At 41.7% G+C, this 27392-nt stretch overlaps 1 protein-coding gene across 4 annotated transcripts in view; it reads left to right on the top strand.

The window, feature by feature from the left end:
• The window catches only part of MAP2K5 (mitogen-activated protein kinase kinase 5), a 245900-nt gene that overhangs the window by 188397 nt on the left and 30111 nt on the right, over window positions 1-27392 (top strand). For 3 of the 4 annotated variants that reach the window (XM_034993806.1, XM_034993808.1, XM_034993807.1), the window contains 2 exons: window positions 17665-17726; window positions 20694-20739. In XM_034993806.1, coding sequence (XP_034849697.1) covers window positions 17665-17726; window positions 20694-20739 — 108 coding nt within the window. Of the gene's footprint in view, window positions 1-17664; window positions 17727-20693; window positions 20740-27011; window positions 27063-27392 lie in introns of all 4 variants that reach the window. The other variant, XM_034993805.1, reaches the window with a different exon arrangement.

The raw sequence follows: 27392 nt of genomic DNA on the forward strand, positions 1-27392 counted from the left end.
ACTTGGTCTTAGGAATGTCATGGCATAGCACTCTATGTAGAACATCTGGGTGGGTCTGCTGTAGAGTTTATCCCTTCTGCTTACTCCAAGAAGGCTTTCTGAAGAAGATGAATGCAGAGCAGGGCTTTGATAGAGGACAGTGGCATAGACAGAGTATGGATACTAAATGGACAGCTGGCCAAGGAACCAAGGGGCTCAGGAGGAAGAAAATAGAAGGAAAATACAAATATATAGAAACAGTACACTGCCAGAGAGCTAACCCCCCCCCCCACCCCCAACTAAGATCAGGAAAAGACAAAGATGTTCGCTCTCACCACTACTCTTTGACTTTGTATAGAGACTCTACAAAGGAAAATTAGTCAAGAAAAAAAAGACATCCAGGTTGAAGAGGAAGAAACAAAACTGTATTATAGATGACATGATATTATATACAGAAAACACTAGAAAATACACACATGAAAAACTGTTGATAAATGAGTTCAGCAGGGTTGTAGGATACAAGAACACACAAAAATCAATTATATTTCTTTTTTTTTTTTAGATTTATTTATTTTAGAGAGTGCGCACATGAATGCACATGAATGAGGGAGGGGCAGAAGGAGAGAATCTTCAAGAAGACTCCCTCCTGAGTGTGGAACCCAATGCTGGGCTTGATCTCATGACCCATGAGATCATGACTTGAGCCGAAACAAGAGTCAGGCGCTCAACTAACTGAGCCACCCAGGTGCCCCAAAATCAATTGTATTTCTGTACACTTGTAATTCAAAATGAAATTAAAACAATTCAAGTTATCAAAAGAATCAAAGAGAATAAAAGACTTAGGAAGATATTTAATGAAAGTGGAAAACTACAAAACATTATTGAAAGAAATTTAAGACCTAAATAAATGGAAAAACATCCCATGTTCAGGGAATGGAAGCCTTAATATTGTTAAGGTGGCAGTACCCCCCAAATTGATCTGCAGATTCAGTACAGTATCTGTCAAAATCCCAGTGGGCTCTTGCAGAAATGGATGAACTGATCCCAAAATGCATAGGGAAATGCAAGGAACTTGGAATAGCCAAAACAGTCTTGGGGGGAAAAAAAGAGAGTTGGAGGATTCATGCTTCCTGACCTCAAACCCCAAAATTGCCATAAACAAGATAGTATAGTGCTGGCGTAAGGACAGACATATGGAATAGAACTGAGAGTCCAGAGATAAACCCATATATCCATGCTCAGTTGTTTTCCAGCAAGGACGCCAAGACCATTCAATGGTGGAAGAATCATTTTTTCAACAAATGATGCTGGGACAGTTGGATATCCACATGCAAAAGCATGAATTTGGACCCCTCCTGATCACATCATACATAAAAATTAATTCAAAAGAGTTCAAAGACCTACATGTAAGAGCTAAAACTATGAAACTCCTAAAAGGAAGCATAGATGTAAATCTTCAGGACCGTGATTTTAGGTCACAGTTTCTTAGATACGACACCCAAGAGCATAAGCAAGGAAAAAAACTGTACTTCATCAAAATGTAAAATGTTTGTGTGTCAAAGGATGCCATCAAGGAAGTAGAATCACTGCAACAGGCCAAGAGTCAGAGTGCTGGCAAGCCACAGCTCTAAAAAGGAGACTTGTGTGCCTCCAGGTGGGAAGTAGGGGAGGTGATGTTTTCCCTTGTAAGGTCTGTGGCTAGGAAGGGGGGCTGGACAAGAAGGCCACAGTGAGGATGGGAACAAATGGCCAGCTGAGTGATAGGCAAGAACTGGAGGGGGTGTGGGTGTTGCTATGGGGTTGTCCATAAAGAGTCAAGTAAAGCTTAAGATGGGAACAGACTGTTGCCAAAAATAATAATAACAGTAATAATTAATAGCCCATCATTACAAACCTCCATTTATAAGAAGTCTATGCCTTCACTGAGTTCTTAGGACTCTGTCTAACCATAAATTTTAATGAAGACATGACAGCCTCCACTCTTTACTTAGCTGCCTGACTCGCATGTGCACATCATTATAGTGGCATTAAAAAGAGTCCTTATAAGGGGCACCTGGGTGGCTCAGTCGTTGAGTGTCTGGCTCTTGATCTCAGCTCACCTCTTTTTTTTTTTTTTTTTAAGATTTTTTATTTATTTGCGAGAGAGAGAATGAGAGACAGCATGAGAGGGAGGAGGGTCAGAGGGAGAAGCAGACTCCCCGCTGAGCAGGGAGCCCGATGTGGGACTCGATCCCGGGACTCCAGGATCATGACCTGAGCCGAAGGCAGTCGCTTAACCAACTGAACCACCCAGGTGCGCTCAGCTCACCTCTTGACCTCAGGGTCATGTGTCTGGGCTCTGCGTTGGGCTCCATGCCGGGCTTGGAGCCTACTTAAGAAAAAAGAAAGAGTCCTTATGAATGGGGACAGTCATCCACCCCACCAAACACCTGAACTCACAAGAACTCTTCACTTAGATGAGGCTCATCTAATAGTTTCTAGAAATGCCGGCAAACATGTCCAGTGCTAAAAGAAAACAGCGTTTGATTGCCAGCACCCACTTGACGGAAGAGGGTAGAGGTTAATCACACGGCTAGACACTTGGACATGAACCGGGCAAACCAAGAGGCAACTAACATCTCTGTTCTAGCAGAGGGTGACACACGAAGAAGGGGATGAGAAGATTGAGGACCAGGAAAGAGGGAAGGAAAGGAGGGAAGAGTCTGCTTTCGAAAGCACATTATTAAAAAGCTTCTAAGCTTTTCTGTCTTTTTTCTCCTACCACTCCATCTCCATGGAATTATCTTTTTAGGAAAAAAGAAGATAGTAGGAAGGGAAAAATGAAGGGGGGGAAATTGGAGGGGGAGATGAACCATGAGAGACTATGGACTCTGAGAAACAAACTGAGGGTTCTAGAGGGGAGGGGAGTGGGGGGATGGGTTAGCCTGGTGATGGGTATTAACGAGGGCACATATTGAATGGAGCACTGGGTGTTTTACGCAAACAATGAATCCTGGAACACTACATCAAAAACTAATGATGTAGGGCACCTGGGTGGCTCAGTTGGTTAAGCGACTGCCTTCGGCTCAGGTCATGATCCTGGAGTCCCTGGATCGAGTCCCACATCAGGCTCCCTGCTCGGCAGGGAGTCTGCTTCTCCCTCTGACCCTCCCCCCTCTCATGTGCTCTCTCTCATTCTCTCAAATAAATAAATAAAATCTTAAAAAAAAAAAAAACTAATGATGTAATATATGGTGATTAACATAACATAATAAAAATAAATAAGTAAATAATTTATACATTAAAAAAAAAAACAATACAGATCTTAACCTCTCAAACCTTCCAGTGATAATATCTAAACTTCTTAGCACGGCATTTGAGACTCTCACCCATATTTTTTTCGGCCTCACTGTGGGTCAGCCAGTGACCTTCAGAGTTGCCCCACTCTTTCACACATGTGGTGGTGCCCCTCCCCCTGCTTGGAATGACCTCCTCTACCTTTTCACTTGGTCCATGCCCTAAGCATCCTCCAAAGCTCAGCTCAAATGTCATCTCCTCTTTGAAGCTGTCCCTGTTACCTTCCCACTCTTCCATCCTACCACGCTCCTGTCCAATGCTAGGCAGCATCCAGCATAGCGTTGGTTACAAAAGCTTTATTACAGTTTTTATCATACGGAATCAAATTTAGTTCATGAGTTTGTCTTCCACTAGATCATGGAGTCATCCAGCACAGGGATTTGTCCCAACACCTGGTAGAGATAATGGCCCAAGCAGGGGCCCAGTAAATGCTCCTTGGAGTAAACTAAAAAACAGATTTTTCTGGCAGGGCTAGTCCTACACAAAACAGAATGTGGTCTAAGTTTGTCTTTTCTTCTACTGAGGTCCATGCTATCTAGCAGAAAAGGGCCTCTGTTCTATAACACAGCAGCTAAGAACAGAGACCAGCCTAGAGAAATTCATTTCTCTCTGCTTCTTTGAAAAATTTTTTATTGAAATAATAATTTACATGACATAAAATTCACCCTTTAAAGTACACAACTCAGTTCCAGAACATTTCCATCACTCCAAAAAGAAACCCAGTACCTGTTAGCAGTCACTTATAATTCCTCTGTCCCGTCCAATCCCTGGCAACCACTAATTAATCTGCTTTCTATCCCTGTGAATTTCCCTGTTGTGGACATTTCATATAAATTGGACCATATACTATCTGGTTTTTGTATGTTTGGTTTCTTTCATTTAACATGTTTTCAGGGTACTTCCATGTTGTAGCCGTTTGTCAGTATTTTGTTCCTCTTTATGGCCAAGTAATGTTCCATTGTATGGCTATTCCACATTCTGTTTATTTATCAGTTGATGAACACTGGGCTGTTTCTGCTTTTTGGCTATTACGAATAATGATGTTATGAACATCCATGTGCAAGTTTTTACATGGACATATGTTTTCAGCTCTCTCGTATATGTACCTGGGAGTGGAATTGCTGGGTCACAGGAAAATTCTGTTTAATTTTTTGATTAACTTCCAAACTGTATTTCATGGCAACTGTGCTATGTTCTGTTCCCAGCAGCAGTTCATGAGGGTTCAAATTTCTCCACACCCTTGCCAGCACTTGCGTTTTCTGGGGTTTTTTTTAATTATAGTCATCCTGGTGGATGTGAAGCAGTCTCTCCTTGTGGTTCTGGTTCTCATTTCCCTCGTAATTAGTGATGTTCAACATATATTCATATGTTGATTAGCCATTTGAATATCTTCTTTGGAGAAAGGTCTGTTCAATTCCATTGTCCATTTTTAAATTGGATTATTTGTCTCATTGAGTTGTAACAATTCTTTAGGTATTCTGGATACAAGACTCTAAATATCTCCTCCCATCCAGTGGATTGTCATTTCACTTTCTTGGTCTTCTTTGGCACACAAAAGTTTTAAATTTATTTTTTTGGACTTTAAAGCCATTTTAATTTCATCAGAGGGTGGGAGGCTTAGACCTCGACCCTATCCCTACCCCCACCCTTGGCACCCTCATAAAAGTTCTTAAAGTTCGAAGATTATAGTATGAAAACCACTGATTATATCCCAAACAGTCATTCTGTAAACCTGTATTAATCCCAGAGCTAGGTATTGGGGATAGGGATGCAGTTGCCGCCATTAAAATGTTTCTGCTCTAGTCCACGAGGCGGACTAGTAAACAGTCAGATATAAACAGATCACTTTAAACTAAATTGGAGGTAGTATAAGTGGTATGAGACTTGCTGGACTGAGCTCTCAGAGGACCACACTGAGTCTCATTTTAACGACTCACATAAATAGGTATTTATGATAAGGCTTTTAATGATGTTTGTATCTATATAACTCCTCTAATAAAAGTGTGGACAGGGTGCTGGGAACTACAGACAAGACGGCTGATGATAGAGGAGATGATAATGTACCAGAGGTCTTTTACAGAGAATGGGACTCCAAAGGGCCACTAACAGTTAGTCTCAGATCCGGAAGCCCCTACAGAGTTCGGCATGGCTGCAGTGCTTGGCAAAGTATCCAGAGATGAGACAAGGGCCACATTTCAGAGGATCTCTACGCAATGCGCCTGAAGGCACTTTCGGGGAGAGGGCTCTGAAAGTTTTAAATGGGATCAACAGAACGAGATTTCTGTTTCAGGAAAATCACTGACAGGGTTGTGGAAGATGTTTGGGAAGGGCAGTTAGGAAGCCATAGTTCTGATCGGAGATTACGAGGGCTTTTAATTAGCCTGAGCATGTTTGAAGAGTATTTAGGAGATAGAATAAACTGACTTTTGCGAGTAATTGGCTGTAGGGGAGCACAGAGAGGTGGGGTCAGAGATGAAGCACGTGGCTTGGGCAGTCAGGCCCTCGCTGACATGGGTCACACAGAGGGAAAGGCATGTTTACGGGAAGAAGATGATTAGCATTCTGTTCATAGGATGATACCGCAAACCTCATTCAAAAACTGTATTATTAGGGATGCCTGAGTGGCTCAGTCGGTTAGCGTCTGCCTTCGGCTCAGATCATGATACCAGGGTCCGAGGATCAAGCCCTGCATCAGGCTCCCTGCTCAGGGGGAGCCTGCTTCTCCCTCTGTCTGCCGCTCCCCCTGCTTGTGCGCTCTCTCTCTCTGACAAATAAATAAATAAAATCTTAAAAAAAAAAAAAAACTGTATTATTAATTCCTGTTCCAGACCCAATTATACATAGTTTATCAACTAGACTCTAAGTTCCTAGGCTTTTCATTTCTATCTTCATACTGCTGCACCTCACGTGTAGTGGTCACTTACAAATATTTGTTGAATGAAGTGTATGCATAATTGTAAGAACTTACTACTTGTTTTTTCAAGATTGCAGAAAAACAAATCCAAAAAAAGTAAGAGAGTATACGAAGAGAAGGTACTTAGCTAATTTACATGGTCCTTTATCGGAATTCAGAAGTCTAGGCTTAACTTCTATGATTTACAAGATGTTTCCCCAAGGAAACATGTTGCTTCCCCTAACACTCCATTTTACAGATGAGGAAACTGAGTGGCAGTCAAAGGGTATGGCTCTTTCCACTTACTACCCTATGACTGACCTTGATGGAAGCAAAAAGTGACAGCTGAACATTCTGGCATCAAAAGGAGAGATTATTTTAAAAGCTATAAAAGAAAACAACTTAGAAAGCATTGCAGACATGCCCCAAGGGCATAGATCTATTGCAACACAGTTAAGTTTCGCTGTCTCTAAGAATGACTCCGGGTCTGGGCACCTGGGTGGCTCAGTTGGTTAAGCGACTGCCTTCGGCTCAGGTCATGATCCCAGGGTCCTGGGATCAAGACCCGCATCGGGCTCCCCGCTCAGCAGGGAGCCTGCTTCTCCCTCTGACCCTCTCCTCTCTCATGCTGTTTCTCTCTCGCTCGCTCTCTAATAAATAAATAAATAAAATCTTTAAAAAAAAAAAAAAGAATGACTCCGGGTCTTTAAGAAAAAATTGAATTCTATTCTGCATATCTGTTTAAATTGGCAGAAAGGAGCTTGGCTCCTTTTAGAAAGATTTATATATACAAAAGATTTGGCTCTTAAACCCTCTGTCATCTTAAAAAAAAATCATTCTTGCAGAATCACTCATTCCCAGACAGGTTACTGGGAGCTGGCTAAGTGAGAAGCTACTGGGCTATGGACATAGCAGGTGCTCTCTGGGGGTGGCCAGTGGGGGTGAAAGTGGTTGCCTAAAGAAACCTCCCTGGAATTCAAAAAGTGGTATTAGCCAACCCCAGAGGAAATAATATCTTTTCTTTTTTTTTTTTCTTTTGCCTGGGGGACTTTGCCATAATTCTGGCTTCTGAAGTTAGCAAAAAGTAAAAAGAACATGCCCATCTCTCCTGCTCCCAGCATCCAAAGGCTGGCCTTTTCCTTTCGGGACACAAAATTGTGGGCAGTTTACCCTGAGACAAGACTCCCTGGCCTGAGCTCTCTGACGACCTGTGCAGGCCCGAGCTTCTGACCGCAGGGGCTAACACTCTTAGGACTCAAGTACATGAGTGTTGATACACAATTCCATGATGCTTGTAACTTGTATGAGTTAATGACCGAGGCATTAGTAACTTGGTAAGTTAATACAAGTGGATACACAATAGTCTTGTCCTCCAGCGATATTGTGAACTAGACCTGTATCCCATAGTGTTGGGAATATATAATTGGGACCCTGAAAACTGATACTTCTCTTTTATGTAAGGCAACCTTTAGAAATCTAATACCTTCTTTGAAAAGTCCAGTATGTTTAAATTAATGCAGTTTGGCTGGTTTGAAGATTGAAAATAGGTTAGCATTAAGGCCATGAGTCCTTTAGTAATTACTTTTTCTATTGGTAATAACTGTTTCTTTAGAAATGACATTAACATTCTACCAAAACCCAGCAGTAATCCAAAAGTTAATGTTCTGTTCATTTATAATTATATTTAATTCATATTTATGAGTTGTCAGGAGGGAGGAGAAAGAAAGTGAGTTTAAAAAATGTAACAGAAGAAACAAGTTAAAAGCAAAATTTTTCCTGATAGTCTGAAGGATGTACAAAGTCATTTAAATGGAAAAAAAATTTTTTTTAAATACACAGTTTATATAAATTCAGATTTTATTAGCTAATGCTGAAGAAAAATCTGTATTTTTATTATTTCCTCGTGGCACTGAGTGAATTCAGTGGATAGACCTTCTCCATTTCTTCTTGTTTACTAACCAAAATATTAGCATAAACATCACTATGATTTAGATTTCAGCAAGTCAATTAGATTTGGGTTTTGTTTGTTTTTTTAACCAGGAAAAATTTTGCATCTTTAGGCAGTCATTGAACAAGTAGCTTTGTGTTGTTTTCTTTGAATTGTCCATGAAGCCTGATGTATTATTAATGAATTAATTTCTTGGTGGTGGAGGCCTATGAATAGTGTTCTGTGAATGGGCAGTTGCCTGGTGGGGCCAATTTTGGCTGCTGTCATTTAACATGTGTTGCTCTATTGTGAAGTCTTATCCAGCCGTAGGACAATGCTCATTTAATCCACCATGATGGGACCTACACACCCTGAGCCCAAGCTGGATGCCAGGGTCAGCTACCCAGCAGCTCGGGCTGGGGCACCGCTCCGCCTCACTGCCGAGTTGCTGTAATCATTTTGCCTGCCGTTCATTTTCCCTAAACCAGGGAAAACGCATATGTGAACAGTGCAAATGTTCTCAAAAGAGATTCCAAACCGGTCGGCTGGGGTGTTGCCTCCATTCCAGAACGGAGGCAACGTTCCAGGGAGTATGAGTTCCTTCCTTCCTCCTGGAAATGGAAGCGTCTGGGCCCACGAGATCCCTGATGTTCTGAGGTCCAGAGTAGCAGATGGCATTATGATTTTCCAAATCCTGATGAACATTCTAACTGAACTTGTTCATTTCACAGTATGTAGTTCTATTTTTTTTTCACTTCCTCCCCCTTCTTCCCTCCCTGTCTCCCTCTCTTTGTTCCTCTCATATTGACTAATTTTAAACGGATGCGCGATCTTCTTTACCCAGCTTTAAATTCCCTTCTCTCCGAGTTTATTGCTTGGAACCAGGTAGAGCACAATTTCACATATAATTTTCAGCCTTTGAATCACAGCTCACATCGCCTCTGAATTTGTTTATAAAAATAGGTAAGCAAATACCACCCGCACTCCTGCACTGTGCAGCCCCGGGAAGTTCTGTTTTTCCCCTTCTCCGTAGCTTGCAGTGCAGGTGGCAAATGGCGGTAATTATTTTAACTAACAGTCGAGTGAACATCAGGAGGACATACAGTGTGACGATGTGGTCTTTGGATTTCAGTGAGTTCTCAGAGTCTGACTTGATAGTGTTATGGCTTGTTGATTTTTCAGGACACGGACCTGCCAGGTTCTTGCCCTTGAACGGTGTGTGCATGTAGTTCAGATATCTCTGTGTTAACCCCTTACCTATGGAAAGAGGTGGAGTAATTCCTTTCATTTCGGAATCTGTTAAGGGTTATTATTCTCCCTGAGATTTTTCCTCTTTCGTTTTTGTTTAATATAGTTTATGATCTCCCTTTAATCTAAGATGGCTTTTAATCAGCACTTCTGCACATAGAACCTGGTGAAGTGTGTATATTAACATTATAATTTAAGTCCTGGATCAAACATGTGTAGCTGGACTTTTCCTGAGGAAAAAAAATTGACCTTACCAGCATATGAAATTCAAACACTGTATAGGGACAAGGTAAAACCACAGGTAGGAATTGCTGAATAATTACCTTTAGACCAGCCTGAGCAGGAGGCTTCCCACGAGGGTGAGCTCATTTAATGGTTCCTAAAACTCAATCTTGTGGATGTCAATGGTCATGCTTGATTATTTGCAGCAATGTTTTATGGAAAAGCAATGGAAATGCATTGGGAGGCTACAGAGAGGACAATAACTGGTTTTACTTTTGTAAATGCAATCCCTTTGGTATGAGACAGGCATGTTTTGCTGTTCTACCCACACCGTGAAAAAGGGAGGTATATGTGGATGTTAGTATGCAAGTGTGTGTGTGTGTACTGTTCATATGGACACCTCTAAATGATATGGTGACCTATAGCCTATGACCAACAAGTGACATAGATAAAAAGAGAAAAAAATGGGGCGCCTGGGTGGCTCAGTTGGTTGAGCGACTGCCTTCGGCTCAGGTCATGATCCTGGAGTCCCTGGATCGAGTCCCGCATCAGGCTCCCTGCTCGGCGAGGAGCCTGCTTCTCCCTCTAACCCTCCCCCCTCTCATGTACTTTCTCGCTCTCTCAAATAAATAAATCTTTAAAAAAAAAAGAGAGAGAGAAAAATGTGTTCATTAGCTTCAGAGAGAAAGCAACTGTAAATATGGTTTCAAAGATTAATCCACGTTCCAGTTCTCTACCTCTTTTCAAGGAATTTAATAAAACACCACGATCTTTGCCATAGGTCTAGAAAATCTCTAAGTAAATATAAATCTTTTAAGTGACCAACAAACTGTAGACTAAATGATGGGTTAGTTTTGATATTAATGACAAAGTTTTTTTTCCTCTTCTTTTTATCTCAGTACTGAAGAACTTCTACATGTTTAGGAGAAAAAAACAGGAAAACTCTTCATAGAAATCTTCAGTCCCAATTACCTACAGACAGATTCCTTTAGACCTGTTCATTTATATTTTGTGTTTTTTTATAAGCCATCTGGTTGTGATGTTCATTTGGCTAACAGCTGGTTCTCCCTTGATTTAAGGGTTTATAGGTCAGATGGGTGTTTAAGTGGCAAAAATTCAGGCCTTTTGCCCCTGGTTCCAGGTCCTTCTGAGACAAGTTAAATGAGCTGCTACTGTCAGCCCAGACCCAGTGGACAGAACTTCAAACCAAAGTGCCCACACATGTAATTTGTCACATCTGGCAACCCAGAGTATGGGGTGACCCAGTGTGGAAATTGAATCATCTTTCACTTTCTCTGCTCAGGGCTTGATGTGGAGTGGGATGAGTAAAAGGAGGGCTTTCTGGTCTCCAGCTGAGAAGGGTCAAAGGCTTTCTGTTCTGATGACGTCCATCTGCAAGCCTTCCTAAATTCACACCCTCATTCCCAGCACTGTCCCTCCTAACACCCCAAAGATTCGGTCAGTTCTGTCTGCATTGTGAAATCAAAAATACACATAATGTCAAAATGCTGATCGTTTCCTCACAGAGTAACCACATTTTTAAGTGAGTGATTTAAGAAGCACTGTCTGAACTTGTACAACTCTGATGTGTAATTATGTTTCACTTATATTTTAAGCTGTTGTCTCATTCTCTGGCTGACCTGGAGCACCTGTCCATCTAGTTCCCACCTTTCTCTCTCTGACAAGATGTGACTGCCTTCTCCCCATCCACCCCACCCCCACTACAGTCTGTTAGAGCAGCAACCTACAGTTAGAAACACTGAGGACCTTCAAAATATTAAAACTGAGCTAATTTCCCAAGATCTACCATTGGATTGCACTTTGGACAGATAGATTTTTGGTTTGTAGATTAGTTTCTGTGGAGATCTTTATTTTTTTTTTAAGATTTATTTATTTGACAGAGAGAGACACATCGAGAGAGGGAACACAAGCAGAGGGAGTGAGAGAGGAAGAAGCAGGCTTCCCGCAGAACAGGGATCCCGATGTGGGGCTCGATCCCAGGACCCTTGGACCATGACCTGAGCCAAAGGCAGACGCTTAATGACTGAGCCACCCAGGCGCCCCTCTGTGGAGATCTTTAAAGGGGAGGGTACAGTTTGTGTGTGTGTGTGTGTGTGTATTTTTCCTTTTTTTTCCCCAACTAACCAGGTTTCCTCCTCAGTCAAGAGGAGATTTGTCCTATGGATTCTGCAGTTGTCTCACAAAAGTGCTATTTTAAGGTAGTGAACAGTGGAGAATCAAAAACCAGTTTGGGGTCTAACAAGGCAAAATGCTGTTCTGCCTGACATGAAGCCACTGGAATTACAAACGACCTTTGATCCCAACACTGTGGACAAAAGTGGAGCAGTCTAAAAGAGCTGTGGCAATTAGTGTGAATCCCAGTGTGTGGGAACCAAAATCCTTGGGCCAAGCCAAAGGAACATCAGACTCGAATTAGAAATTTTATTTTTAAAATGTTAGCGCATTAACTCGATACTGATCAGACTCTAGGTGATTCTCTGATTTTAACTACCTGTTGACTTGATGGCTTGACACCATGAAATCTGGAAATAAGCTATTAAAAAATGTTAGAAGGCTTGCCATATTCTTTTTAACTTGCCAGGCTGGTTTAATCTAATCACATCACAACTGACTTTTAGAATTCGCCAGTGTGGCCAACACCTAGAGATTTTTGAGAAGTTGCCCTTCTTCTGTCTTCCTTCTTTCATTGCTAGTAAGTATAAAATCTTGGTTTGAAGGAATTTCTGTTTTGTACAAAGAGAAGGGAACAGGACATAGATGAAAATGTTCAAGGTACCTTCCCATCCCCCTCCCAAGGTGCTCTCTGGAAGTGAGGAAGGAAGAAGGTAGGAAGGCAAAGGAGGTCTCTTACAGCCCTCCAGACTCATACTCTGTTCTCTGTCACTCCTTTATGAACTCATGTGTACCAGCCAAACGTGGTGCCCCCCAATACAGCCCGAATGCCCAGCTCTTACTTGGCCATTTCCTCCATCTTGCAGGGCTGTTTATTAGTGGTACACATCTTGTCCCCCTGAATAGTACACAAATTCTTTAAGGTTATGGATTAATTATTAATCATCCCACAATGCCAGGCTCAGAGCCTTTGGCATGGTAGGTGGTCAAGAAAATTACTCAATGAACAAACCAGTAAATAAGCAATGAATGACTATCATCTTTATTATATAGCACTTTATGTCTATGCCCTATCAATGTTTGAATTAACTACCATATCCTTGTCAGGTTTTGTTATTATCTGTAATTAGGAATTAAAGGCAAACGTTAAATACGCAGGTATATTTTTTCAGACAAAGTTCCCTTAACTTTATTCTATCGAGTAGTTATATGAGCATTTCCCCTTACACAAAGCTAAGCTCGCCAAGAATCTGGACCTCATCAGAGTTTTTTAAAATAGTTCCTTACCTTTTTCTTTTTAAACTTCCTATTTCAACATCATTTGAGATTCATATGCAGTTGTAAGAAATAATATGGAGAGGGGCGCCTGTATGGCTCAGTTGGTTAAACATCTGACTCTTGATTGTGGCTCAGATAAGGATCTCAGGGTCATGAGATCGAGCCCCGCATCAAGCTCCACACTGGGCATGCAGCTTGCTTAAGATTCTCTCTCTCCCTCTCCCTCTCCCCCTCCCCTCTCCCTCTCTAAAAAAAAAAAAACCAATAATAATAATTTAAAAATAATATTACTATGGAGAGAGCCTGTTTACCCTTCACCCAGTTTCCCCCAGTGTTAATAGCTTATAAGTATAGTACAATATCACAACCAGGAAATTGACATTGATATAATCCGCTGAATTCAGATTCTACCCATTTTCCATGCACTCATGCATGTGCTGCACATGTGGGTGCACGTACATGCACAAACATTGTCCTGGGTCTTTCCAAAGCCAAGAAACATCATAGTTTAAAACAAAAAAACTAAGCCTTTGAAATAATGATCTCTCTTTTAAGTAACTGATTTCAAAAGCGTTTGCCTCATCTATATTTTCTGTATCTGGAGTACCCAGCCTATCTGCCTGCTCTCAAGGTCACAAAGTGTGTTTATTGGCGTAGTTAGTCTGCAAGTGAACTAGCAACAGCAGTGATTGGAATCAGCCTTCCTTCTCCCTCCTCCCCTCCCCTGCTCTTTGAGTGTGTAGGTACACACACACACACACACGCTCTCAGATTTTCTGCTGCTTGCCTTTTTTTATGCCTGAGTACCTTGCTGACAAGTGCTAATAACAAAATACCCAGAGAGAGTCCAGTTGAAGTTAGCATACATTAAACATTCTGAACTTGTCCTTTTGCTCATAGATTGTGCATAATTAATAATTAAACAGTTTCAGTTGTAATGGGTTGACCTTCCTGAACTGTTCATTATTCACAAGGCAAAGGCATCACTCAAACTTTTTTCCCATTGTCCTTCGCTGTTGTCTAGCATGCCACGTGCTTGTGTTCCAGTTGTTTAGCAAAAGGGGCTGACCAGGTAGTTACTGAAACCTCTGAGACTTGGAGACTGTCCTCCTTGATGACCAGAATTGCTTACTGCAATGGTTTACGGCAGCTGTTTTTATGTAACAGTTGCCGGCTCGATAACAAGATCCAGCTTGTGTCCCTTTAGCAGGACTCTAAAGTTGATTTGGGACTAGGATCTCAGGTTAAGGCTTCTGGTTAAGGTTGTGTCCACTGTTTCATTCCATACCTCTGTGCTTAGAAAGCTCAACAGAAAAGCATCCCCAAAAAAAGCCCTTAAGGTGAAGTATGGCACCTAGGGTCTTAAAAAGAGTGACTTTTATTAAGAGTTGAGAGTCGGTTTCAGCCAGGCCTGAGAGTTTACTAGTGTAACTGCTTCTCCAGCTCGTGTTTATATTTTTGAAATGTATTTGTTCATCTTCCCTGAACCCATGTTTCACAGAACACGTTTGTGATGAGTAGCAGCAAGGACTTTACTAGATCCCTGAACCCCTTGACACGGTCCTCAGGCTCCCTCTAACCCAGCGGTAACTGGATGCTTCCCCCTCCCTGGGAGCTGCGGGGGAAACTGGGACAGCTCCACTCAGCCTCCCTCCCTCCTTCGCGCAGATTTGAATTCCATCAAGAAACAGGCAGGTTCTCGGAGGTGTTCTACAATGCTCTCCTAAACAAACTTCTGATTTTACTTGCTTAAAAATGAGAAAAGTATTCTTTAAAATCCTCCCAGTGTGGTGAACACCGTCAGGTCTCTTCATTTGTTTTCTTTTGGAGTGTTAACAGCCTGCGTGCTTTTGTGGAATGGGAGGCTCTTGAAGGACTCCTTTGCTCACCCCTCCGCCCCATGTTTATGTGTGACATTCTGACCACCTCCCCCTTGCCCCCCACCAGTCAGTCTTCTGTGTCTCAGAAAATTCTCCTTTGAGGTATGCAAGAGACACGGATTTTAAAAGGAAAAGAAATATCTGGCATTATGCATTAAGATTAGAATTTCCCCCACATCTCTGATGAGTGATTCTTTCCAGGCACCCCTGAGATGAGACTCCACTCTCTGCGGTTCTGTAAAGTCGACTTGGGCTGGCATTTTCAAAGTGAAATAAATTATTCATGGGTACCACCCAGTGTTCCTTAGTTTTATATTATGAGGAACTTAACAGGCTACAATATCAGGTCTTAAATAAAATTAACTACCCATGCAAAGATGTCACATTGCCTCGTTTTGTTTCTCATCCATGTTAAAATGACATCTTCATCAAGTTGCCTAGTCTATAATTCATTAATTTACTCTTGGTATCATACTTTGAAATGAGGCCCACATTAGCATCATGTTTTATACTAGGATCTTTGTAGAAAACCGGTCCAGAATTTTAACCATCTTAGTAAATATTCAGCCACATTAAGGCAGTAGGCTTTTATCTTCCTAAACGTTGCATTTTAAATCAACTACTACTCAGACACTTCCAGTACTAGAGCCTCCAAAAGAATTTCGGAAATGATAACTTGGAGGACTAACTACTTGATCAGAGTCCATAGTTTTGGCACCTCAGACTTTGAACCATTTTTTTACTAATAGTTTCTGAGACAGTGAAATGTCATTTTTTTTTAACTGGGCCTTGTAGAATCTTGCAGGCACAGTGATATATATATGGCTTTCCTAAAACAGGCCGGGCTGAAATTGATATCATGTTTTATTTTTGCTCTTCAAACCAATGGGACTTCTGTGACCATTTTATAGTACCTTTATCGAGGACTCGTCATATTATCGCATGCCTGTTTCTTCTGAGTGGACGGTTTCATCAGCCCCCTGTTTTTCATGTCCTCTCTGTGTAATGCCTGCATGTAATCCTTTGAACTTGGCAAGATTTTATTTCACTCCCATTTTCCTTTGTTTTCCTTTCTTCTTGGAAGCCTTTCTCTACTGATGAGAATTTTAAGTTCATGATTACTAACCTTCTCCTGCTCTAGATGAATAGAGTAAATTCAAAGAGGCAGATAGGCAAAGTCTAAGGATCATTTTGTTCACATTCAGTTTCTTTTAACCTCTTTGGGATTTTTTTTTTTTTTTTTTTGGCTGCTTTGACCACCTCAGTTCCTTTTGATTTAATTGTATTTTCCAGCAGTTTCCAATTGTTTGAATTGGAAACAAAGCCTTAATAAGAGTTCTAGTTAATTTTCTGTCTTGTAATTACCGATCTCATTTTTCTGATAATTGGCCACAGCAATTATATGTATATTTACTAATCACATAGGAGGCTGTGCAATTGTATCTATCTGCCACCATTGATAATGACACGCATATTGCAGAGGTGCTTTTATCATCTTCTTTTTTCCACTACATCAAAGCTATTTCCTCTCGTTCTCAATAATGAATACATGCATGCATTTGACACAGTTGTGTGCTAGAGAAATTGTTTGGCTCCCACCAAATGCTGCATGCTCTGAGTTTCTTGCCTGCAGCGCTGGAAGGTTGTATGTAATGATATATTGCTCATCCAAATGGCCAAAGCACTCCAAAGCACAGTGAGATTAAAATAAGTCATTCCTTTGTTAATTTAAATAGGTGCATGTATCATACTTTGCAGGGCACTTTGTGTAGGGATGTCAGAGAGGAAAAAAGCCGCCGAAAGGTATTTTTAATAGCAAATGAGAATAGATGGGAATGGAGTCATTTGCAGCTGCCTACGTTATGTGGCTGTCTTGTTCCAACTGGAGGTCTAATGAGATGACTGTTAAAGTACTCTGCAGTGTAATTTCATTACATCCTGAGCCGCTACACTATAAACACAGTGGCGCTCTCTGTCATTCTTGGAAAAACTCCTAAATTCTTAAAGCCTTCCTTTGCAAATGGTAATGGGGTTTGCTCCCTGTGTTACTCAGTGGTTGTCATTTGTGGCCGTGTTGTTTCCTGCTCTTTTAAGTGGCTCCCACCTCCACCCCAGTTCTGTTTGGTGGTCAAGGTGGGAGTTTTTCATTGTGTCCTTAATTCACTGCCTCTCACATGACAAGTTTGCCCAGACTGGCAAACAGGCTAAACTTCCTTTTCAGGAAACAGCTTCCCCCATAAAAGCCTTTCTATTAAAATAAAAAACAAAAACAAAACGAACCTGACCCAAATGATTCAGCAAGCAGTTAAGAGCAGTTGAATATACAAACAAATGTAAATAAATAGCAAATCCAGTAAAAGAAACAAAGGTCAACACAAGAATAATTTCACAGCTCTTTGTTAATTACAAGACCATTTGTGTGTTACTTAAATAATCATTAATTTCTCATTTACACTTTCGTACCTTCTTTCCTACCCTGTGGCTATCATTGTCCTGTTTTCACCTCCCCTCCCTCTTGGCTCTCGTGTTTCTCACCATTGTAAAATGTGTGTGGCTTTAAATTTGGCATTTTTACGTAAACATGTGGGAGAGGGTGTAGACAGCCTTTTTAATTGGATGAGGCCTTATTTTCCTTTCCACATGGTGGTGAATCCTTGCTATAGATTCATCTTTATCCTGCTCCTTGGGGGACGGTGGGGGGGGGGTGCATATAAAGGAAGAAAAGGAATTGCTGTGACTTTTGGTGACTTGTTTTTCCTCCATCCCAGGATTCGCCCGTCCTTCCGGTTGGAGAGTTCTCCGAGCCATTTGTACATTTCATCACTCAGTGGTGAGCCCGTTTGCAAACATGCCATGCCCTCAATGTAAATGATACATGCCATTAACTCTGCGGCTCCGTGAGACCTTATGGCTCTCCCTGCTTCCTCTTGGAGACGGGAGGGACTTCGGGGCCTTGGGCAGATGGGGCAGCAAATCTGAAGAAATTGTTTAAATTATGTAAACGTTATTTACACAAAGGGTCGTAAATGTACTTTAGAGGCTTTTTTCCTGTTTTAATAAACTGCTGAGAATCGGGCTACTTCTTCGAGCACAGATACTGTTGCTATCAAATTTTTTTTTTAAGAAATACACAGTTTTATAGCCCCTATTGAACAGACATATGAAGCTTATTTTTATTAATGTAACCTCCAGTTACCCATAAAACTGTCTGTCACTTAGTGGAAGCAGCATAGTTTATTAATCCATTGGGTTTTCAGTAAATAACTTTTATCTTTGGTTATATGTTAAACACAATACTGGTGTCCATTTCAGTGAATTTTGATGTTTGAAAGGCTATGAAAACAGGGTTCCATTAGGCCCACTTGAACCATTAAAGAACTGGGAAGAAGCACAGGATTCAGACCAAATGGGCCCTCATAGCCTCCAGGCAACCCCGGGTCATTTTACACCTGAGGAAACAGGCATTTTTCTTTGCCAGCCCTCTGCCTTTTCCCCCTCAGTAGAACGAGGTTCCCCCTTTCACATCATCCACCTGCCTCTTCCCCACCCAGCAGCACCCAGGTGGCCATGGACGGCCTCATTGCTCCACTGCCCTCCTGCCCTCTCCCTCGCCCTAGCATAGAGAAGGAGACGGGGAGAGAGAAGGAAATTGGGAGCCTAGCAATGATCACCACAAAGCAGGAGACAGAACTAGCCAGAAACTGTTCTGGACATTCTGGAACTTTCTTATAACCACCTCTACATTCCTTCCCCTCATCCACCAAATTCCATTTCATCACCCCTTTAGAGTCACATTCAGTGGTGGAAAATGAACCCTTCGTTCCTGTGGTGCCTTGAAATGGTGCAATCGGGAGTCCTTGCTAAACCAAACTGGTTGTGCACTGTCCCCTTCCCCTCCCCACCATGATCCATCTGATGATTGCACTAAAGTGAAGCCAAGAAATATTCCTTAATATAAATGTCAAGCTTTATCACCTTTTTGACTAAGTGTAATATGTTACCTCTTAATAAAAATGTCTCATATGGTTTATACTCCATGGAAAAATATGTGAGGAAGAGATTTTTTTCCCCTTGACTTTAAAAATTTTATTAACACTGTTTCTATTTATTTTAAATACTTATATAATATTCTGTAGCTTTTAAAAACTATTTTTACCCTGCAGACATTTTATTTCCAAAGCATGCCATGTTGGAAAAACCATATATATATCGGTTGAACACTGGAATCCTGAGCTCATCAACAATATAGAGCCATTATCCAGAAATTCGTATTAATCTCTCTTAATTTCCTTTACATGGAATTCCTAGAAACACTCAGAAGCACATCATGGGAATGCCCCATTTTGAAATGCAGAAATTGAAAAATAAATGGTGCCATTCCTAAGCTGCCCGGAACACTGGTTTGGGCATCACCCGCCTGACGCTGTGGGATTTGTGACGGGATGGCTTTGCAGCTCACTGTGTGGCCTGAGACCCACTTGGAGGTGGGGCAGGTTCTGGGCAGACAGGGAAAAACAGATAAGGCCTTGCCTTCCTTCTGTCCAAAAAATTAATCAGCTGCTATGTAAAAGTTTTATGGAGACAGGGGGAGGGATAACCTGTGTTGAAATTTCCACAGATGTCAAGCCGAAACAGAAATGATAGTGGGTAATAGCCTTGTTTTCCCAAGAGATACAGCTACTTTGGAATGTCAGATTAGGACTGTTACCAACTCCACTGGCAAGACAGCTTGAATTACTTGCTAATGGATGCAGTATTTGAGAGGTGCATATGGTTATTTATAGGGAAGGCAAATGTCCTCGATGTCATTAATGGTTCATAACTATGGTTCTTATTTACCAAATGATCATTAAGTCTCTACTTAAAAAAAAAAAAATACTGTCAGCAAATGCAGGGATCATATGACGGGTTTTCCTCGTGCTTGTTAGAGGTTGCCTTGTATAAAGAAAAAGCATCTGTGTGATTTTGAAGTAACAGAAGAAGCAGTCTCTTTTCATGACTTCATCCCATAGACACTCTTGAGTTTCGTATAGATACGGCCACCAAATAGGTAGCTACTCATAGTCACATCAGTCCCCCATGTGAGTGCTTCATCATGTAGCTTTGTACATGATACAGCTACTGATGATACTTATTGCATGTAAGACAAGAAATATTTTGTATGAGGAATATGAGTCTTTAAGCAGCTTAAACAAACTTAACTCCTCCCCAGCTGTTTAATGAATATCAACTTGCATCATAGCCAGAATAAATAAAAGTTGAGCTAATGTAACAGCCCATTTGTAATTTTGTAGCATTATCTAGATTCCTAACCTCTTTTATGTATTACTTGTTATTCAGAGTCGTAATGAAGGAATAAAATGTTTTCTTATTTGACCTGATAGTCATGTTTCTTTTCTTATTATTACCTTATCCCAGTTACCAAAAAAGAAGTCTATTGTTCCCTAGATTTAAGTTTGAAATAAATTGAAAACTGAGTCAGGAAGAAATATTGCTCCTTTTTTTTTCTCCCACATTTATTTCAAAAATGGAATTAGGTAAATTTAAATTCATTCTTCATCTGTAGTGCGAGAATAACAACCCCCCCAATTGTGTTTCTGATTCATGAGATTCCCCCCAAATCTGATTAATTAAAGGCCCAAATAAAAGAAAGGGAATATATGCTGATACTTTGGCCAAGAACTGAACATGATGAATTTGAAATCATTCCGATTCCAGGGAAAATAGTCCATAGTGGAAAGTATAGCACAAATCCATAAGTGATCTAGGTAATGATGAGCTTTTCTTCCTCTTACAGCATGCGAAAACAACCAAAAGAAAGACCAGCACCTGAGGACCTGATGGTAAGTACATTTTTTTAGTTACATGAGCATTCTCTAGTCATCTATCTGTGCTTAACATTCTGTTAAAAGAACCAGAATGGCATTTAAAACATCCACAGGCTCTAGAGAGGCCGAATTACTTACTCCATTTGGGTAGGTGTTTTTGAAGCTCAGATAGTAGTTTTTACTTTTTAAAAACCCACCATCGTTTTGAAACTTAAGCCAGAACTCTCTTCCTTCGCCTCACACTCAAGGGTCACAAGTTAATCTGGGTTACTCCTTGTCCTCATTTGCTGTTACAGCCTCTCAGAATCCAGAGGATTGGTAACAGAAAAGTGAGTCAGCATTTTAAGTTTTTAGCACAGTCCTGCAGGAGATTCTGAACGTGACGTGGAGTCCTCTCTTGGACTCATGCAGAATGAAATTAGATTGGCTGCAAAAGATCAAGTTAATGTGAATCTTTGGTCTTTCCTCAGAAAGAGACAACTATAAGGCTGCGGGTGCTGTGTTCTCAGCTCCAAGGCTGCTTTCTTTGATTGCAAATGACAGTTTTTAGTCGAGCAGGGAGAGGAACAGAGACGATCCCTAGCAATTCCCAAATGGTCATTTATTTAGTGCAGATTGTTGATTTGACAATGCACAAGCTGTTAGAAGAATGCCAGGATCGAGCATTAGTAAATAATAATTATAGTCTGTTCTTTTCATGTTTTGTGTATATACCATTCTCTGTCTTTAGATTATTGCACTCAGAGCACATCCCGACCAATTTTCTTTCACCACTTTAAACAATAAGCATTTTACAGGTACCAGCTCAGAGGTGTTCATCTGTTGTACACCATCCTAATAAACACCCTAAGTACCCAAACTTCTTCTGTACAATACAGATTTCATCCCGGAGTATAAAATAACAGGATGTTTCCCTTTTGCATCATGAGTGCTTTCCAGGAAGGTAGCTTTCTCCCTCGCGTTACCCCTGGAGCAAATCTCCATTTTCAGGGTAGTTTCAAGTTAAAGTTCACCCCTAAAAACCTCTGCAATTTATAACTGTGCAGGTTTCATGTCTGGAATAAACTGGTCTTTTGGCAGTGGCGTCTCTTTGATGGTTGGGAAATTCTTGCAGTTAGTCACATTTGAGAAAACTTGGAACAGGTTCTAGAGATGGAAACCCATTTACCTTGTACATTATTATGCTATGGCTGGATAGCTCAGCTATTAAAACAAAGCAATAGGGTTTCATAAAACAGATACCTGTTTGTAAATGCATGTTTCAGTGCTGCAATGAGTTGGCCACGTATAAATAAAACACTGCGGAACGCACATACACCCATAAATGCATATGGATGTATGTCTTAGTAAGGAACACAACTCCGGGGTGGTAAGGCATAAAGACAAGGCTAAAGGGTGAGCACTTTCAGTGCCTGAGAAGGAAGTGTATATAAGGCTGGGGGGGGGGGGTGGCGGTGGGGAGACAAGCGATACATAGTTCGATATCTCTCTTTATAGCTGTACACCCTGGTATGTGCTGTCCCACATTTTTAATTAATAAATATCAATAAATCAGTAAAGTACAGTGAAAAATTCAGTCACAGGAAGCACCATCGTATAGTTAATTTAACATTTTTAGTACTGCTCGCAGTTGGATTTAAATGAACATATCCCCTTAGGTACAGCGCTGGCTGTACCTAATGAGGCACCCTGGCTTAGAAGGGGCTCCGTGAGGAGGCAGAGAACCTGGAACGTGTGTGAGGCTCCTGGGGTCAAGAGGGTAGGGCCCTGCCTGCCTCTGACCACAGTATTGAGCCAAATAGGGGATGGGAAAGAAAGTAGGTTGTACCTGGCTTGAGGAACCTGAGTCACGTCCAAGGAGCCCAGTCTTAAGGAACCAGCTTCTTTATTTCTTCCTGCCTATTAATGGCTTTAATTTTTCCTTTTCCCTCTCCGCCTACAACCTATTTGATGGTACTCCCATCTGGAAGCTGAGAACATCCTCTGGAATGCATGAACTGGAGAGGACATTTGTCACTGTGCATGAGGGCCTGCCTTTCACAAAAAAGAGCAGTTTATCTCCCTAGCACCATAGCACCAGCCAGCAGGGCACTGATGTGGTGGTCTGCACAGCCCGGGCCGCGTCGACTGTGAGGCCTACAGGACTGTCCAAACCAAAGGAAGGAAATCAGAAATGGACCTGGGTGGAAACACTGAGAGTTACAGATTCATCACCAGGGAACTCTGGTGTGGCTGTGACCACCGGTGAACACAGCAAGCCCTGCCTAAGTAAATCAGACTGCAGGGAGGGGTGGGCCATGCGCACAGTGGGCATGCAAGCAGTTTTTGTCTTTTTTCTGGTGTGGTTACCTTATATCCAGAATAGCCCAGTCTTAAAACCATCATCTTTGTGATTTTTGACCATGTCAGTCTTAAAGATGAAATGTAAAACTCAAGTTTAGATTCTTGAAGTCACTAAAATCCCAGTGTTAGGACTCATCTAGGTGTTTAGTTGTTTGATTCTACCTTGTGTGGTTGTTCCTGAGATGGTTATCAGTTTTTGTGTTCTAAGTGGAAGTATTTTAAAGCTGGACCAAGAAATTCCCTTAACGCTCACATTTTGGGGAGTCCAGGGTTCATGTGAACTGATACATGTTTCTGGCATGTAGCCATTAAGCTACATAAAGAACTCATTCAGAAATCTCATCAGTAGCATCCACATCATCTTGGGAAATCTCAGAACCAGATAAACAATTCAGTTCAGCAGATATTTATAGACCGTGATGTACAAAGTCCTGTGCTAGACTCAACAGAAGATACAAGGAAGAATAAGCCACATTCATACAGTCCTGCAGAGAATACAGCAAGTATGCAAATTGCTAAAATAAAGTAACTCAGAACTACAGAGTTCTGTGGGGATTCACTGGGGGAAATGGAAAAAGCTACCTGGAGAAGGTAGCATTTGAAAAGGGTCTTTGGAGGATGGACTGAATTTTATCTTTTTTTTTTTTTTTTTAAAGATTTTATTTATTCATTTGAGACACAGAGATACAGAGAGAGAGAGAGAGAGAGCATGAGCAGTGGGAGAGGCAGAGGGAGAGGGAGAAGCAGACTCCCCACTGAGTCAGGAGCCCGATGTGGGACTCGATCCCAGGACCCTGGGATCATGACCTGAGCCGAAGGCAGACGCTTAACCATCTGAGCCACCCAGGCGCCCCTGGACTGAATTTTAGTAGAGAGTTTTCAAGGGGACATTCCAGGCAAAGGAAACAGGCTGGGCAAAGCATGAGTGTATAAAGGCTCCAGACTTTCAGAGCAGTGTGAGACCTCTAGTGCCTTTTGGAACAGAAATCCTTTTGACATTGGCCTGGTGGAGTCCCAGACCCACAAAGGGGGAGTTCAGATAGGCAACATGTTCACCACCAGCTGGGTGATCTGTTAAAAATTTCCACTTCTTATAGGAGAAACCCTTTCTTCTTAGAGAAGAAACCCTAGTCCAAGTCTGAAAACTTGGACCTGAAATGAAAGCAACACACCCACCCACCCCTTTTTTCATTAGTGGACTCCCATTCAAATATAGGCAAACCCTTCATCCTTCAGTCCTTTGAGAGCTATTGCATAAATCGGGAGTCAGCATTAAACCCAACAAAGGAAATCCAGCCACGCAGGTGGCCAAGAACATCCAACATGCTGACACCCCACACACACTCTTTCTTCTCCTAATAAAATGAGTCCATTGTTAAAGAACCCACTTTTAAATCACCCTGGTGTAAATCGCAGGAAAGACCTATGTCAGCACCACCCCAGCTCTGTGAAGTAGGACTCAGAAACTTAAAAAAGTTTCCAGGCTGTGGAAGCCCTGTGGAGATGGCAGGCAGAATGTTCAGCAGGCTTCAGACAACGCAGCGGAGATGTCTCGGCTTCTGTGGAGTAGGGGACAGCTGCTGCCCGTCAGAAAGGATTGGCGAGAGCATGGCAAGGAGGGAGAAGATGATAAAACCAAGGGTGATGGAGACCTTTTCCCAGAATGTCAATAATTCAATTGAAGGATGCAAAAAAATAAAAATCAGACTCCTAAATTCAGAGACAGACGGCTTGAGATGGAGACATTCAGATCTGGCTTTGCTATTCAAATTGTTATGTTCTTGAATAGAGAATACGGTGAGGAACATTATTGGGTAGACCCTTGCTCATGTAAGCCACAGAGAATTCCTTCTGCCCAGTGAGTCTTCCTGCAGGGTTCTCTGGTAGCTAAGGTCAGGCTGGGCTTTAGCAGGGAAGCTGCCACACTTCCCTTCCCCTGTCAGTAGCTCCCCATTCCCTGCCAGCTTTGAGTGTCTTCATCTGCAAAACGGAGGGGATGGACGAGATCACCAGTCCTTGACCTCGGGTCCCTGACTTAAGGAAGTCTGTTAGAGCCCCTGAAATTACATCCAACGTCGTGTATGCAGGTGGAGATTTGCATTCTTTTCTGAAAAGAGGAATCCGGGGCTGTCATCAGTTTTTCAAACAGGACCATGACCCTGAATGATTGTGAAGCCCCCTCGCTGCCTTTTCATTCTGTTAGATAGTACAGTGCAGCCAGGACCAGATGAGCAGCTCAGGAGGGAGGCATTCACTCAGAGGGTGCTGGCCTGGCGCAGGGGAGGGAAGGGAAAGGCCCTCCCTGTGGGACTCAGCAGGGCCGCCCACCAGCTGGCAGGTGGCCCATTAACCTCCCAGCCTATCCTGAATGTGGGCCTTGACTCAGGCAGGGAGGGTATGGGCCGTGGGCACCCCTCCGCAGTTACAATTTGGGTTCAGAGTGCTGTAGATCCTTCTATGCATTTAGAGTATTTCCAGAAGCTTCCCATGTCTAAGCTCTATTTAATGGAATCTATGCATAGTAAGTAATCAGGTCAGAAGAAGCAGCATCCCGGTTTGAGATCAATCGCTGGCTAATACTTTATCTAGGCCACTTTATTATCTCATGCTGATCCGATTCCCATTCTCCTCCTCCTTTGTAGCATGCACTTCAGCTGTGGTAAAAGTACGGATCACATACATATTAAAAACATATACCCATTCTATCTGTATGTAAATGCGTGAGGCACAGCTGGATATTGCAGAGGAGTTTGATTTACTAATAGTTATTATCTGTTCTAGCTGTTCAGTGGCAGAGAGAATTTCAAAGAAACAAGCTGGCGCAGAAATTGTCTTTATGCTATTACTATACTGTTTTAGTAATTGTTTAAAAACATGGGATTTCTCCTTAGGTTCTAATAATGCCTGTTATTTTGTGCATTTCCTGGTACATTCCAGAGTAGGGCGTCCTCGTTCAGTATCTTCTCAGGTTTGGTTTTTTTGGTTTTCCATTCAGGCTACTAAGAAGAAACACAGAGGGCAGAATTTGACATTTTGCTTAGAAAGCAAGCAAATCTTGGGACTCGAAATCTAAAAAGCAGGTGTGGATCTTGGGGGAGGGATGTCAGTTACAATCAAAATAGTGCTTTTAGATTTTTTTCCCTTCATCTAAATCCCAGCAGCTGCAAACTTGAAGGCATCTCATTTCTCAGAAGAGGCTTCATGTATTGTTTGGTGGTATTGTTTGGGGGCTAATAAACACCAAACTGCTCCAGAAAAATGTTTAAACATTTAATTACTTGTTAACTTGTTTAACTCCTCTCTATTAAATTGTCACTGGTAGCTTTTCTGTGTACCCAAACCTGATTGTAATTACATTTTCAGATAGTTTGGCTGGTTGTTCTTTCACTTAATCAGGGGATGTGATCAACTGGGCATTAGAAATTGAAGAAATCACCAGGTTAGATTTTTGTCTCTCCAGCACTTCAATTCCAGTGTAACTTTTGGATTTATACCAAATGGTTTCATTTGCCATTGTTAGACCCAAACCTTTTGATCACTGGGATAGACAGAATGCACTAGACAGTTAAGAAGATTTTAGGGGCATCTGGGTGGCTCAGTGCATTGAGCCTCCGATTCTTGATCTCAGTTCCGGTCTTGATCTCAGGGTCGTGAGTTCAAGCCACACCCTGGGCTCCACGCAGGGCATGGAGCCTACTTTAAAAAAAAAAAAATGATTTTATTCAGGCTGTTGCAATATGGAGAATGTTTATTAATGAGGAATGTGTCAAAGGGAGTAGGCCAAGGTTATGGAGGCAGGTAAACAAGGAAGTCATCAACCAGTCTTATGGAAGGCAGGAGGAAGGATGGAAAAGGGTCTTTTCTCTTTGAAAGCTGGGTGGTCCTTTGTGGCTAACAAATGAGTGGGGAGATTTCTCATCTTGTATTTCTTTCTGGGAGCGCAGGGCTCAGATAAAGTTCAACATTATCACCACAATCTACTAAATGGACCAAAGGTGAGTTTCAGTTTCTTTTGATCCAGAGCTTGCTTGTATCCTAAACACAAATAGGAGGAAAGGCACATTTCAGCAGCCCCCTTGCATAGTGTTCATGGACCCACTCTACTTGCAATCTAAACTTTTTAAGATACTAACGATTTAATGAGCAATTATGAACTTGGTTGTCGTTTACAACATCTAGCTATCACCTGTGTCTTAAAGAGCATGTTTTAAAACAGACCCTTAGGGCCAGCCTCCTATGTGTGTCTGGCCACCCATTCCTGCAGACATCATTTTTGCTTTTGGTTATTCATCTGGAGTTACAAATCAGCTCATTAGCTAAGGCAC

This window comes from Mirounga leonina, unplaced genomic scaffold (assembly GCF_011800145.1).
Source record: "Mirounga leonina isolate KUSES-001 unplaced genomic scaffold, KU_Mleo_1.0 Mir_91, whole genome shotgun sequence".
Lineage (NCBI taxonomy): Eukaryota > Metazoa > Chordata > Mammalia > Carnivora > Phocidae > Mirounga > Mirounga leonina.